Genomic DNA, 15,959 nt, shown 5'->3' with positions numbered 1-15,959 from the left:
GGCTAACGGTACTGAATGCAATCAGGTTCTTTACCTGAACATATTTGAGGGTCCTTCTCCATCCCATCCAGCGGACTTGCATCGGATCGATATGTTTTTTTCCCTGGGTTTAATTATGTCATAAGTAACATCCAAGACCATGACCTGTCCATATCATGTCAAGGTGCACAAACCAGCACCAGTAGCCCGTATATCGGGTAGACATCCCAACGTTATATTTAGAAATCACCATGCCTATCGTTTTAGTTTGCTTCTCATGTTATGGATTACGTGAATTTTATAAGCAAGTGCACCTCAAGTTATACATTAGTTGCATATCCGTTGGTCTGCACGCTTTCTCCCCCCCCCCCCTCGCTCTCTCCGTCTCGCGCTCGCTCTTTCTCTCGCTCTTCCTGCCGCCGGCATATCTCTGGGTTTCGAGTTGGAAGAATGGGAAGCTAAGCGGCTGGCGTCGAATATTGATTTCCCTCGAGTAATTGCTGCCCGCAGCAAGGAACCAGGCGGCGGCTTTGTCAGAAGCTGCTGAGATTCGACGCTTTGTTGTTTTTTTGCTGAACTGGCCATTTATCTGCCGCCCCAATTTCATTATGAATCTTTGGACTGACTTGGCTGAATAGAAGTGCTGATCTAAAAAAATTAAATGCCGTTGTCTGCTCAGCAAATTAAACAGAATAAGAGAGAAAATAGCTTTGACAGCCGGTGAGTGTTTTGGAGTTTTTGAATGTCTCCAAAAAATGTGTTTGCTGCCTTCAAGAGCACGCAGCCCATCTGAGTGATGCTGGGTGAGTATAGAAGGCTGCCTCTTTGCATCGCTAATAAGTGGCACCTTCCTCAACTCACCGCACTCAGAGTAAGAGAGGAATTGTGTCGTATACTTTGACTCATACTGATAAAAGCATTTTGGCTGCGTGTGCTGTCACTTCAAGCCCTCTACACCGTGCCGTCTGTCTGTCAGGTACACGGCGGCGCTGCGCGTGGAGCCAGGCCGGCCGGGCCGCAGCCACCCGCGGCTCCAGCTGGCCGCCTGGCTGCCTTCCGGTGCCGGCGCGCCCTCCGCCGCCCTGCTACTGGTGCACCGCAACAATCTGTACTACAAGGCGCGCGCTGACAGCGCCGACTCGTACCCTGTCACACGCGACGGCCGGCCCGGCCTCGTGTACCACGGCGTCACCGACCCGCTGTACCGCGGTACGTACGTGATACCACGCCGTTTTCTGACTCGCTGCACTGTGTACCAAATCGCATGATGCACCACGACGGGGTTCAACGCCCTCGTCGTAATACGCATGGGGGCCAGTGTTGTGAAGACATTCAGTATCGTCCGTGTACCGCTAGCCCGGCCGGCTGGTCGCCGAAGTGATCACCAACGATCGCGTACGCTGTTCGATTGTATGCTGATGTGGCGATGCATAGTCGACCAACTTTTTGGCCACCGAGTGTCAAGCACGACGCATGCACGCGTCGTCTCCTTCCCTCTTGTGAACGGGTATCGTACTCCTGAACAGGTCACGTGTTTCCTTCAACTCGGCGCCAGGAGTCGCTGGACAGGTCATCTGCAGCCCCCTTATTCTCGAATGATCTCCACGCCACGCAGGCGCTGTGTCCAGGCACCGTTCTGTGATCGTGACCCCGGCCGGCCGCGCCGCCGTGTTCTGACCGTCTTTCGACGCCCTGACCGGCGCCGCGCCGCCTGCGCTCCGCTGTGCCGCAGAACATGTGCTTGGTTCGTCGCGGGCTGTCTGGCCGTCCCCGGCCGGCACCGGTCTGCTGTACTTCACCCTCAACGCAACGGCCGTGCCCGACCTGCAGTACACGCTGTACGGTACCGGACGCAGCCCAGCGTACCCGACCGTACGCTCCGTCAAGTACTCCAGGGTACGGCCCAGCCCACAGGCCCTGTGCTGCCTGGACCTTGTGCCGCACGCATTAGGCAGTGTTGGGCTTGCTGGGAAGTGTTGTGCTGTGTCATCGCGCAGCGGTATCATGGGTCCACTCAGCGTTGGGTCCGAGTACAGAGGCCTGTTGTCTTTAGTCGAGGGCCCTCCAGTGGATGATGCCGCCGTGATGATAAGACGGGTGGCCCAGCCTCCGATCAACATTGTGCTGGCTGAGGGGGGCTGGCCTCGTGAGGGGCGCTGTCCGGACCCTTTGGTGGCGGGTGCCCGGTCAGCATTTGGACTAGATTTGGTGTGATATCGAGACGGCTGTCAGTCACACCCCACACCAGTCAAATACCGATCACAGCTCACACCAACCACACCTCACACCGATCACACCTCACACCAATCCTACCTCACACTAAGCACACCTCACACCAATCACACTTCACACGGACCACACGTCACATTGATCACACCTCACACAGATCACACCTCATACTGATCGCATAGCACACCGATCAAACCTCACACCGACCACACCTCACACCGATCTTACATCGTATCGATCACACCTTATACCAATCACACCTCACGCCAATCACATCTCACACCAATCAAACCACGTGCCAGTCACACCTCACGCCACCCGCACCAACCGCACTTCACACCCAGCACACCACGCGCCAGTCACACCTCAGACCAGACTGCGATGTGCCCACCTGAATGACTTGACCCATGCATGTGGCTCCTCATGACCCATTACAACATGAAGGTTCAGTTTCGTGTTTGTGTCAGATGCTGCTATCATCTTCATGCGGATGCGAATCCAGTCCCGTTCAGATCCGGGATCGGTTCTAGGTTCGGTACCGTCCGGATCCGGGATCGATTGTGGATTCTGCTCCGTCTAGATCCGGGATTGATCCTGGGGTTCCGTCCTGACCAGATCCAAAATTTCAGTAGGACGCATGACCACTAAAGACACGGACTGAAATGAAATAACAAATGATGCAAGTAGATTAGAGATAGACTAGTTCACGTTCAACACGACATAGACGATAGAGGAATGAAAAGGTAATAAACTCGGACTTGGACACAGATGCAGCCTTAATTAAACGTGAATGGGCCTCAGATTAAAAGTTTCCGGAAACCTTGGACTTGTACGCAGGCCTTGACTTTAATGAGTAAGGACTCAATTTAGGCCAAAACCTACACAGGTCTAACAGTGAGTACACTGGTATGAGTTTACGAGACACAATCCACTCCCTGAATCCACAGGTTGGAGCACATACTTTATATGGCACAAACCCCAGCGTGCCGCGTGCCCCAGGGTGCTGGAAACGGGACATTTGACCCTCCAGTAGAGAAGCGCACCCTCGGGGCCAGTCGAAGCGCGTTCTCGCTTTCTTAATGTGAGACGGGCATTATTAAGCTCATGGAAGTCTGATACTGAGAGACAGAAATAAACCTCTGGTCAGGAAAAGCTGCTGCGTCGAGGCTCTTTCCGTTTCGCCCCAATTTTTGGGCGTACCAGCGCCAGTGCGTCATCGGGCAGCGTAAGGTTTTCTGCACTCTAGCCTTCATGGGTCAAAAACATATTTTTTTCAATACGTGGAATCCGTGTCCATTTGTTACCTTTTCTCGTTCAATGCCGTCCAAGATAAGCGATTGCTGCCTTTTGTAGCTGGCTGACATAAGGGGCCAAGTGGTCTTTTGCCTGTGCTTCACGTTAAGGCCAACTTTAAGACCTATTAAATCGGCATGGACTGACTGCATTTCTCGCCCGTTCTATGAATCAGCCCGATTAAGTTGAATTTGTCCTTGAATGTCTCGTTTCAAGTTGTATACGAAGCCATCAATTTGCTCTTGCATCACGTGCCAGTGGTGATCTCTCTCGCTAAGCTCTGAAGCTTGTAACGCGAGGCACCATGCATACCAATGGGGAGGGGTCTTAAAGGTCTGGTACCAGCCGACTAGCAAGGAAAAACCGCAGGAAGCAATGATGGTGGTGACTGCTTGTTTTGGGAAAAACTGATATGATGACTAGAATGATTTTAGGGGCCCAGCAGAATATTTAGAAGGGATAACAATACCAATATGCTGTATGTTTGCTGTAATCGCTTCCTGTCGAAGGCCTATTGAATATTCTCTATTAAATTTGGGTGTACGTGGACTAGAGCATCAGGGATATGGGGAGGGAGAAGGGCGAGGCAAAACAGCACCTGAACTTTGAAGGGGACCCTACGACGCATTCCAAACCTCTGAGCAACGACTTCCTGCTCAATGTAAGTTTGAAGTCTACTGATTTTGCCTCGGAGCATAATTCACAACCCTTACATGAGTATTTCAACAAAATAAATATGCTAGAAAGATTGCCATAGCCTGGCTTGGCATTCTTATGTTACATTTAAGGTCGAGATGCATGCTCCGAAGATTAAATAAGATGTCGAAACTAATGGGCTTGACGCAAACGAGGGGTACTAGGGATCGATCCCGCACTCACATGAATTGAAATGGACAAACAAGGACTAGGACTCAGCCTCAGGGCCCTAGGACTTGAGACTTAGACTTGGTGTTCTAAACTGTGGACAGCATGGACTCTACTCGCGAAGCTCGGGCTCGGATCTGTGCCTAGACTTAGGCCTCATGTCCGCCACGTCCCTGCGAGACCTGAGGTTGCGTTCCCTACGTGCGGTGGTGTCATTAGCGACAGCATGCTCACGTACCGTTACTGCTGCCGCACGCGTGCGCGGTGCGTGCAGGCTGGCGGTGTGAACCCGGAGCTGACGGTGACGGTGGTGAACATCACCGAGCCCCGTCGGATGGAGTACCGCACCGTGCAGCCGCCGGCCGTGCTCGCTCAGCAGTGAGTACACCCCGTGCTGCCCCCCCCCCCCCCCCTCGCTGCCCCGGCCGAGCGTGGCGGCTCGGTTGTGCGTCACCGGGGAACGACTGTTGTCGGCTGTTGCTGGTGCTGGCACAGCGTTGGGCGCCACCGATCTGGCGAATGGTGACCCGAACCTGTGTATGGTGTTCGTTGCATTCTGGCTCTTGGCTAGCGGGGAATCTAGCAGCTCTGTTTGAATTTCGCACTTTAACTAAAGCTATGACATTAGTGCAATTAAAGCTTGATGACCCCACTTTTCGCTGCGCTGCTCAAACGACCTCAACTTTAGCCCCCGCCTGGTAATAGCACAGCCCGGTTAGCAACGAGCTGAGGCTGGCACTGCGCGGGCGGCAGGGAGCTGTACGCGGCCGGCGTCAGCTGGCTCGGCGAGCATCAGCTGACGATCACGTGGTACAACCGACGTCAGAACGCCAGCCACGTCACTGTCTGCTCTGCGCCCGACTGGTCCTGCCGAACGGTAACGCCCCACCTCCGCGACCGACCCCGGCTATCGCATAGCTGGGGACCCGAGCGCGGAAACGGTACCTGCCTGCCCCGCGCCAGTCTGTCACAGAGCAGCTGGAGTGACGGTGGTACATGTCTGCTGACAGCCGTCAGGGCCTCAGATCGGTGTCCTTCCGTGTACCTCAGATCGGCGCGGGTGCGCTGTTTCAGTAAACTTGTGACATCCGTCGGCCGGCACCAGACCGGTACCTGCCGGCCGGCACCAGACCGGTACCTGCCGGCCGGCATCAGACCGGTACCTGCCTGCCGGCACTAGACCGGTACCTGCCGGCCGGCACCAGACCGGTACCTGCCGGCCGGCACCAAACCGGTACCTGTCGGCCGGCACCAGACCGGTACCTGCCGGCCGGCATCAGACCGGTACCTGCCGGCCGGCACCAGACCGGTACCTGTCGACCGGCACCAGACCGGTACCTGCCTGCCGGCACCAGACCGGAGCCTGCCGGCCGGCACCAGACCGGTACCTGCCGGCCGGCATCAGACCGGTACCTGCCGGCCGGCACCAGACCGGTACCTGTCGGTCGGCACCAGACCGGTACCTGCCGGCCGGCATCAGACCGGTACCTGCCGGCCGGCATCAGACCGGCGCCTGCCGGCCGGCACCAGACCGGTACCTGCCGGCCGGCACCAGACCGGTACCTGCCGGCCGGCACCAGACCGGTACCTGCCGGCCGGCACCAGACCGGTACCTGCCGGCCGGCATCAGACCGGTACCTGCCGGCCGGCATCAGACCGGTACCTGTCGGCCGGCACCAGACCGGTACCTGCCGGCCGGCACCAGACCGGTACCTGTCAGCTCCCATCAGAGCCGCGCTGCACCTGCATGCTGACTTCAAGGCGTCGCCACGTCCGCTGATGGGTGGCCGCCGCTACAGGTGTACCAGTCGCAGACGGCGGTGGGCTGGCTGCCGGTGCGGCCGGCGCCGCTGCCCTGCCACGAGGGCCGCTCGCTGGCGCTGCTGGACCGGGTCCCGAACGGCCACGGACGTCGCAACCACCAGGTGGTCTGGGTACGGCTGCTGTCGGAGCCGGCCTGACTGCAGGGCCGGCCGAACCTCCGGACCGTGGCCCGGGCAGCGCCGCCGGCGCAGCGGCACCTGATCAGTGTCTCGGCCGGCGCGGCGGGGTCGGGCGACGTGTGTGGCGTACGGCGCATGCCGTGCTGTCGGGCTCGGCTGCTGGCTGTGCAATAATGACGATTCAGATGTTCGTGATAGGGAAATATTAACCTTTGCTTAATTTCGTTCGCCCTGTGAATGCATAAACTTTTGGTGAGGTAGTTAGACCGGTCTTGGGTGGCTGCACATGTCTCCATTAATTACATGATTAAACCCGTTGGTACGGTCTGTTGTATAATTCGTGCCTCTTTTGAGTATTTAACTTCTTCATCATTGTAAATATTGTCATTATAGGAACAATCTGAAATGAGGATAGCCATCACCACTGTCAAATCAAAGCCGGGACTGTTGTGCCAGCCAATGTTTGTGATTATTGTCACCCACGCCGCTCTGTCGCGGCGTCTGTAGGTGGACACCAATAACAGAAGCGTGGTGCAGCTAACGCGAGAGAAGACGGGAGTTATCAAAATACTGGCATGTAGTCATGACTTCATGTAAGTCCCCCCCCCCCCCCCGCATCATTACCGTATGCTTCCGCTCATGGAACGGGTTAGTGGGCTGAGAATGCAGCATCTGATTGGCGTTTTTATATTCTTCGGCAAAGATTTTTAGTTCAACCTTTAAACATTCCATGGCGGTTTAAGCTCAGCTATCCATTGACCCCGTCGCCAATGATCGCTGCTGTTGTTGATCGCCGCTGGATCGTTGACGATCCAATCCATCTCACAAACGACCGTCGCGTACCTCCCATGACTTCAGCTGACAGCCGAGTCCGGCGAGCTCCAATTTCGATGCCAAAATAAGCTCCTCAGTGGCCATGCCGTGCCCGCCTTGTCGCTTCTGCAGCGCTGGCATGTTCCAGATACTACACCGCGCCGGTGGCGGACCAGCCCGGCCAGCGGCATCTGCACCGGGTGGCGGTGCCTGGCTCTGCCGCTCCGGCTGGCGCCCACTGCATGACCTGCAGCCAGGTGCTGGGTCGGCAGCACCCCCACGCCCAGCTCTGCCTGTACCACGACGCCATCTTCAACGTCGACGGCCGCCACTACGCACTCCACTGCCTGGGCCCTATGGTGCCCCACGTAACTGTCAGTGCGGCCGACGCTCCACAGATGACGCTTCTGCGCAACAACAGCCGGCTGCGCGCCGCCGCTGCCAACACGTCGCTACCGCGCGTGGAGGCACTGCGCGTGCCGCTGACGGCGGGCCGCGCGGCGTCCGTGCGTCTGCAGGTGCCGCCGCAGCACCGGCCTAACGATGTGGTCGCCTACCCGCTACTCGTGCGGTTGGAGGCGCGTGCGGCGCGCGGCCGTCGGTGGGCCGTCGACTGGGGTGCCTACCTGGCCTCGCGCCGACAGATGGTAGTGGCGGACGTGGCGCTGCCGGCCGCCGCCGCCGCCGCCGCCGCGCCCTGGTCGGCCGACGCCGAGGTGGCCGACCTGCGGAGGGTCATCTCCAACCTGACGGCGACGCTGGACTACCTGACCCCGCGCCAGGTGGTGCTGGTGGGTCGTGGCTTCGGCGCGCACCTGGCGCTGAGGCTGCTCGCTGGCCCGGAGAAGCCGGCCAACTGCGCCGTCGCCATCGCGCCCGTCACGTCCTGGGAGAGCTACGGTGGGTCTGCGGTGCTGTGTGGCCGAGCGTGTTCCGGTCTGTTGATGACCAGTGTCGCATCCCGATTGCTTTTAGTCAACCGTCACGAACTCACCGGCCCGCGACGCGTGGAATTTTGGTGTGAATGCGTCATTCCATATGATTAAAACCAGCGGTTCTTGATAATACACGCGACCTCGGGCATGGTCAGGGAAAGAATGTCTAGCATAACATTTCCCGGATGGATGTTCATTGTATGGCGGACTAATTATCGATTCCTCTTCAGCGTCAGCGTTTAGCGAAAGGCATCTGGGGCTGCCAGTTGACAACGAGCGCGGCTACTCACGTGCGGATATGAGCCAGTGGGCACCAGGCCTCTCTGGGAAGCGTCTGCTATTGGTTCACGGCACGGCTGACGTCACCGTCAGCGTTCAGCAAACTTTCCTGCTGGCTCGATGGCTGGAGAAAGCGGGCATGTTATTCCGACAAGTGGTCAGTAAGATGCACATCTGTGCATTTTTTATAGCTCTTATATACGCTATCACTCTCTTGTTGGTGCTTTCTGAACAGTTTTCTCTCCTTATTTTATTGATTAAAAGGAAAATCGACAATAGATCGCCGCTATCGATGTAGCACACGGTGGCCTTACAAAGCGTTACCAACTCTCAATTGGCGAAGACTCGACGCGCCAGCGGTCAGCTGAATGTGACTGCGTTCGTTCGAGAGCTGTCGCAGGTTGCCTTGCCGACACGTGCTACTGCTATTTGTCTATATGTGCGCCGGGCGCCGCCGACGTCTGCCACTCTTCCTCAGCTGTACCCGGACCAGCCCCACGACCTGGGCGGCGTGCTCGGCCACCTGTACAAGACGCTTGACCGGTACATGACCGAGTGTCTGCTGCCAGACGGTCCGCGGCAGCTGGCGGCGGCCGTGCAGTGAGAGGCGGCGCCGCCGGAGCCGCGCCGCCGTCCCGCCTGGTGTGCTCTGTACGGGTTTCTGCCCTGGAAACGGGCAACGCGCCGCTCCCCGCCGCTGAGTGGGCTCAGCTTCTCCCTCCATCGCGGGACATTGGCCGGGCACCAGCCGTTCGCTCTCGGTCCCCTCCAGCACGGAATCGCTGGTAGCGCTGCCGCCGGGGCCGGCTGCGGGGAGCCTGGTCTGTAGCGGCTCTCGTGGCTCTGGCGCTGGCGCTGGCGCTGGTGCAGGTGCTGGCGCTGACGTCCGTCCGTCTCGGGGTGCTCCGGGATCGGCCCGCGACGTGTCATCGCCGTCCAACGTCGCCGTCCAGCGCGGGCGACGGCGCCGGCTAGCCTACGTGGCCGAACTCCAGACAGCGCGGATGCAGCGCCCTCCCGCGTCGGCCGGTGCCCCGCTCCGGCCGGCGGTGAACCGGTCACGAGCCGGGCCTCAATGGGCTGCGGACCACTCCGGCTAGCGCAGGGCATGCACATGCACGCCACAGATCATAGAGCCCAGGTGGCTAGCGTCGTGAAGCGTTAATGTGGCGTTGTCCTGGTCGGCCGTCTAGGCAGGCAGACGGCCGTAGAGACTGCCGGTGAACAGCAGACACGATGTGACCCGATCTTTAGCGGGGTCGGCGCGTGTCGCATTCGACGCTTGACGGACCCGACTGCCGCTGTGTATGTCAAGCTGGCACCGCAGTATTATGAGCCGTGTATGTTGGTGTCCTAGGCGTGTACTGTTGTGCCCGTGCCTGCGCGTCCGATGTACAAGGATGCTCGCCGAGTCAATGTTAACGTGTACGCTTCATAAATTAAAGATATCGTCCGTAGAACTGCAATGGACTCCAGTTATATAGTTGGGCTGTCATGAAATACATGTTATTTGTCTTTTTTAAACCTCCAGACCAGGTCAGATATCGTGGCAAGCAGCATAGATCGGCATAGACCAATTACCCTGGCTGTTCTTCGATCGCAGTCATGTTTGGAACTTCCTGCATACCATGCGATTGAAATCTTGTGGGTTTGTATAAAGTCACAGCCTTCCGTAAATTATCTGACTTTATGTGGGACCTTTGTGTGCTGAGTACCAAGAACTGACTTGAAATCCTGCCAAGCTCCATCTATTATCTCCCCCTGATTTGAAATCCTGCCGAGCTCTGTCACTTATCCCCCATGATTTTGGGAGGACTGATTTTAGACAAGTACCGTCAGAAGAAAATACTGAGTGAACGCAGCACTTTATGCGTGCGATTTACGCAGCGATCTATGCGTGTCATTCACGCGACGATCTGTGAGTGCGAGCTACGCAGCGATCTCTCAGACCGTGGCAGATGTCCAGCGCATGAGCTGTAAAGGCCCCAGGCATGGTCAGGGGGCTTTTGTGTTAAGATTGGCTCAAAACTTCTCTAGAACCAGCGTGGAGAGCCGAGGGCCTGTAAGTCAGCGGACGGACGTTGCCCTCAGTCTCAGATGAGGCTCTGGACCACCCATTCTCAGCAGGCTGGACGCATCAGGTCTGCTATCACACAACTTGCTTTCAGGCAAGGCGAGCTCATGATGCTCCTAGGAAACCTGAACCCTGAACCTGCGCAATGGCGATCATCGTTGCAATGACAGGCCGATTGTCGTTTGGAAGATAAGCTAAATGCAACTAGCTTAAAACACTCCTTTGCAAGTTATCCTCTTTGTTTACCCAGGAATTGTCGGATATCCCAGCTAGCTTATTGTGTAGACAAGTGGTCATACTGGAGATGGCAACGCATGAGGTATGACGAAAGAAAATTTATGAGCCACCGAGGCTGTTAAATCGGTTTTGTTGCCTGGAAATTAAGGTGGTCTATTTTTAGGCATAGAAATAGGGCATGCTGCAATTTTATTGTTTCGTATAGCATGTTAACAGCATAGCCCAGGCTCCTTTCAGTACATTTGCACAAAACCACAGTGATTTACAAGCCAAGCCACGCCAACTATTAAAATTTTGCATAATTCGCCTCACTCGACCCTGCAGATAATGGCCTAGTGTCATAATTTCGTCACATAACGTAGTTCCCTGTAGCACTGGAGCTTTACTCCCCTTGGAGCTTCGTTACTCCACCTCTTGCGGTTCTTGAGATGGTAGGGGGGGGGGGGGGAGGTGGCAGATCGGCGCCTCCCTTCACTGTGTGTAATTTTCATAGACCCTCCACTGTCCGTGTTAAAACGCCCTCAGGTGGGGATAAAATTAACTCCTCCCTCCCAAGGCCTTCCGGAAGGCGCAGCCGCGCCCAATTTTGCATCGCCATAAACAACTGAATAGCGTATCATTCGATGTGATGCACCTTATACGGTCGCTGGCCTACGGCAAGTCAAAGTCGGGTCACGGCTTTAACGAGGTCAAGTTCTATGGAATCGCTTAATCTGATACAACAACGGAGTGTTAAACGAAGTCCCACAACTCTGAGACACTTGCTTAGGCAACACAACAATTGGATTAACCAGTCCCTCTGACCTAGGGTCATATAATAGGGTCGGACCAAGGGCAAAAGCAGCCTATTTTGTTACTCCTGGGCTTGCTGTACAGGGTGGTTTCTGGTGCCCATTTCGAATTTAGTGAAAACAAAACCGCAAAAATCTGCAAAACAAAATCTGCCTAGCGTAATGTCTGTCGTTTATTCAAATGCAAAACTCAAAGCAATCTCGTATGATTTTGGTCATCATGACCTTCAAAAAGTCAAACAGGGCTTATGACCTCAAATGAGCGTGTAACCTATTGCTTAGAACATGCCTTTGGTTCTGGGGGCACTTTGAAGACCAACCTGGAGTTTGACTTTGTTTAACCTTATCTGACCCGAATCTCATAGCCTAGGAACCTCAAAATTTGACCTAAGCTGAGTTCTTGTACAGACCAATAAACTCTGCGAATTTGGTTTCTCTAGCTCTCCCAGCTCCTGGGATCTCATGGGGGATCAAATTGACCTCCCCACCCAGGCGAAGAGTATCCAACCGGCCACCCGGGCGCAGTACATCATCATATTCGCGATCAACTTTTACGTCATCGTCTCATTGGTCCTGCGCGCCTTCCGCTTACTGCTTCCCAATGGTATGTGTGAATGTTTCGATGGCTCCGACTGCCCCTCAGCACTACGGCTAGCGGCCCGCCGCGCAATGGAGTCTTGGCTCCAGTGACGTTAGTCTAAAATAAAGTGAGAATCACCGGACGGTCTACCGACGTATATTTGTACCCAAGACGCCTCGGGGTTCTTGACTAGAGACTTCTACAGGCATTCGGTGGCATGCCGCTGCTTTGCAGATATCCCTAGTTTTGTTGAGCCCTCGGCGTGGTGCCAATGGCATGGAACGAACGTACTGTGGTGTCAATGTCTTGGAAGGTACTGTGGTGCCAATGTCTTTGTCTTGATGGCAAACTCAAGGTTGTGGTGGGTGAAGCCATTGTGTGGTGCATGCATGCGAACCAAATCACAGCTAAACAGGTGAATTGCCTTTGTAAATGGTAGTGTAGTGACTTGCGCACGTATCTAACACACCACGATTCATTTAGAAGTATCCTTCGCTTGACATTCACATTATAAGTTTCCCGTAAAGATACCTTAAGCACCTTATCATGTGTCTGCTGGGGGAAACATGACATGCGCATAAACACGCGGAAACACCGCAGAAAGCCAACATAACGAGTACCAGCTGAATCTATCATGTTGAGTCTGGATAAGTAGTGTGTCAACTGTCAACGGTGATGATATCGCCTCGTGCTACAACCGCGTGCTCGCAATGTACTCAGTCCGCGGGTATTTGGTGGCGTGCTGCTGCTTTGCGGGTTTTCCTGATTTTGTTGAGGCTTCATTCCAAAACTAATACGGGTTGACGCGCAAAATGTAATTCTAAATTTAAAATTAAGATTTACTCTACCAGAACCCTGGTTCTCTGGAGGCTTCTGCACACACATTTTGTTGCTGGAGAGCATGTTGCCCTATGATCCCAAACCCTGACATCTGACCTGCCCAGCCGATGTGACAGCCCGAGATGCCTCCATGCTGGCTTTACCGTCTGACGGTTTAATTCTCATTAACCAATGTTGCACGAGAGGAGGACCAGCACTCAGCAGGCAGTAATGTCCAATCTGAGCAGTGTGAAAGCATGAAAAGTGTCGACATATCAACACGTTAAAAATATCGCACCGCACCCCCGACTGTAACTGGTCAAATGTCGACGCACTGTCCAGGCCAAGTGACGTAGCGCGTTATCAAGTTAAACGGTGTTGTCATCTCTCTCGCCGTCACACATACACATGATTCGATTCCAGAAGCAAGCGCATGTGTGGCGATGCCTCGTAATTGCGTGAATGTGGTGAATTGTGCAATTCTTGTTCGGATGTCGGAGAAAGCATCCGCTCTCAATGCATTAAAACCGATCTAACTACCTGGTCGGTCAGAAATTTCAAATGCTACTCGGCCCATGTGCGGGCGTCCAGGGCTAAGCGATGTTCAAGCATCCATGTAGTACCACCACACCTTGCTGATGGTATCACTGAAAACATGCGAAGAAAATGGTACAACGTTGGCTTTCGGTCTGGTCGTGTGCGACTCTTTGCGCCACCATCATTTCCAGTCCGCGTACGTCAGAAAGAAAGACTTTCACGGAGCAAAACTGAATTCTGCCACGTCGGTGTGGGATTCAGCTGATGTTTGCACTTCAGACGAGCGAGGCCGGCGTCAGTTCTGGCCAGCGGTCCAGCATCGGCACCGGGCAATCCTAAGAATACGGACCTCCCGCGCTGTCTCAGTCGCTCCTTTACGCTTGATATTCGCTGCTCGTACTTGGCCTTTCTCACTCTCGGTCCCCTCCACGTACTCACCTCTCCCCGCAACAGTCTCACTGAGGCTACCATTGACTATCATGCTGATGCTTTCATTTTCATATTGTCGTTTCCCATGAACGATCTTTGGATCCTTGGGCTTCCACTCCCTTCGTGAAGGATCTGAGCCCAGTGACAGGATCTTTACGTGCATTGTTAGGTATGCGCAAGCTGCTGCGTGCCCTTCTGGCGTAATTCGTATAACTCGTCTGCCAATAGTTTCTTTCTGGCATTATGCCCTTGTCCACGACGTTGCTGACGTAGGAAAAGAACAATAATCGCAATGTTCCAGGTCTTCGGAATTACTTGCTGCTGTGTTTTTGTGAATCAGTATGTTGTGCTGGTTTTAGACAAGTTGCATGGCAATGTTGCGGCCCCACTTACGCAACGTCAACATGACAATGCTGCGGTTCCATTTCCTGGAACGTCAACATGATAGTGTTGTGGTCCGGCAACCTCGCACCGCCGCTCGGTCAACCTTCGTGGCCGGGCCCACGCAAGCGCTGGTCGGTCGGCCAAAAGGGCCAAGACTGCGGAGCATGGTTCAAGTACAGCAGATGGCCATCGAGCGGCTGCACCACACGTATGGCTGAGGCAGTGGCACTGCAGATCGTGCCCTTGGACCACAGGACGATGTGCAGTGACACAGCCACACGGTGGTCTCTCCCTCAGTGGCGAACGCCTACTACGGTTTTGTTTCCTGATGTTTTTGTCATAATCGTTGCGGAATGTATGGAGGCCAGGTTGGCATCACTGAAAAAAGATATGTGAGAGAAACAGAACGTGAATGTGGGCAGTGGAAGACGAAATGGAGAGGCGCTAAATTCATCGTACGTGGTGCGGGATGCTAGAGACTATTTCATTGCGGCACATAAGGCCAAATCTTGGATGACTTCGAGCACGCGCGCGCACCAGCAAGGTTTGACGAGTCGTTTATCACTTCCCAGCGCTTCTGCAGAACGAAATCATATTTTTCGAATATCATATTGACGAGGAGTGTGCCGTTCTTCTCCTTCCGACCTGTCCCAGCGCTAGATGTCGATCTCTAAACAACACGTTTAATGCGATATTGATATGACACGAGCTATGTGGCTACCCCTCACCGCCTTGGGGCTAATTGAGAGGGGACTTCAGAATACGGATCCACTGAGCAAATGGTAGGGCGCCTAGCGGAAAGCATTGGTGGTGGTGGAGAAGCTGAACGTAAGCCTACGTACTTCTTGCATTTCGAATGTTTGCCATGCGGGGATTGGCTGCAAGAAAACAAGAGAACTTCTTGCCTTCCTACCCCTACATCGAAAAGTGCATTCATGTTTAGCATTACTTTAGTACATTACACTCCATCTCATCATTTTTCCAAAACGAATCATTTCAGACAATTTGTTTTTCGGAGAAGTAAAACTTTAGACTTAGGTGCTCTTTTCATGAACATAACACATATTTGCATTGCGTAGCAATTTACCACCTGAATTGGTAGCTTTTTGGCAGCTCGTGAATCCCGGTGAGCTAGAACTCCCAGGTCTATTTTGAGATATCTTTTTACGAAAAGTCTCTAGCGACTGCGATCCAAAAAATATGTGGTCTACCAAGTTCTAACGTTTTTCTGTGGCCCTGGTACGGAAATGAAGCTCTTGAGGCATTTGTATCTTTTCTGCTGCTCCTTTTGTGTTAATTTCCCATGGGAATTTCCAATTTCAATTTACATTTACCCATATTGATTAAGTACGGTTTTACGCCTTAAGGGCCAATTTAAAGTATAACCGTTGGTTCATGTGAGTGTTGTGATAGAGTTGTAGTGGTTATAATGTTGATGTGTTCGATGGTGATATGCCTGGCTCGACAGGATATTGTGGGATGTAACATCCCCATCCCTGACGTCGTATTGTGTGTCTCATGCCACCCAAGCAGTTGCACTCATTTGGCAATGCCGTGATGATGTGATCGTCAATATAAAAGCTTTGATTCTCATCAGGAATTGACTCCAAATTGCCATTGTATATCTATCTAACAGTTTTTCAAGACTTGTGGGGATGTGTGCCACAGGAACAATTTTAGGACAAAGAGGCCTATTCCTGCAAATGAAAAGGAAATCAAATATTTGGGCATAGTGCATTTTGATGACACAGGAACCCTCACTATGGGCAAATT

General features: G+C 54.1%; 1 protein-coding gene across 1 annotated transcript in view; it reads left to right on the top strand.

Annotated features, from left to right (window-relative positions):
• The window catches only part of LOC119097946 (inactive dipeptidyl peptidase 10), an 88,503-nt gene extending 78,680 nt beyond the window's left edge, over positions 1-9,823 (top strand). Inside the window, exons 7-19 of the mRNA XM_037220886.1 lie at positions 956-974; positions 1,098-1,188; positions 1,712-1,875; positions 4,640-4,743; positions 5,119-5,242; positions 6,165-6,200; positions 6,333-6,434; positions 6,816-6,901; positions 7,270-7,609; positions 7,640-7,768; positions 7,838-8,021; positions 8,287-8,492; positions 8,814-9,823. Of these exons, the coding sequence (XP_037076781.1) occupies positions 956-974; positions 1,098-1,188; positions 1,712-1,875; positions 4,640-4,743; positions 5,119-5,242; positions 6,165-6,200; positions 6,333-6,434; positions 6,816-6,901; positions 7,270-7,609; positions 7,640-7,768; positions 7,838-8,021; positions 8,287-8,492; positions 8,814-8,939 (1,711 nt within the window). The 3' untranslated portion in view covers positions 8,940-9,823. The remainder of the gene's footprint in view (positions 1-955; positions 975-1,097; positions 1,189-1,711; positions 1,876-4,639; positions 4,744-5,118; positions 5,243-6,164; positions 6,201-6,332; positions 6,435-6,815; positions 6,902-7,269; positions 7,610-7,639; positions 7,769-7,837; positions 8,022-8,286; positions 8,493-8,813) is intronic.
• Positions 9,824-15,959: the final 6,136 nt, after the last annotated feature.

Source organism: Pollicipes pollicipes, unplaced genomic scaffold, assembly GCF_011947565.3.
Source record: "Pollicipes pollicipes isolate AB1234 unplaced genomic scaffold, Ppol_2.1 Scaffold_4740;HRSCAF=5597_pilon_pilon_pilon, whole genome shotgun sequence".
In the NCBI taxonomy this organism is placed as follows: domain Eukaryota; kingdom Metazoa; phylum Arthropoda; class Thecostraca; order Pollicipedomorpha; family Pollicipedidae; genus Pollicipes; species Pollicipes pollicipes.
Note: the sequence above shows the minus strand (reverse complement) of the source record. Positions and strands in the feature narration are given on the sequence as shown.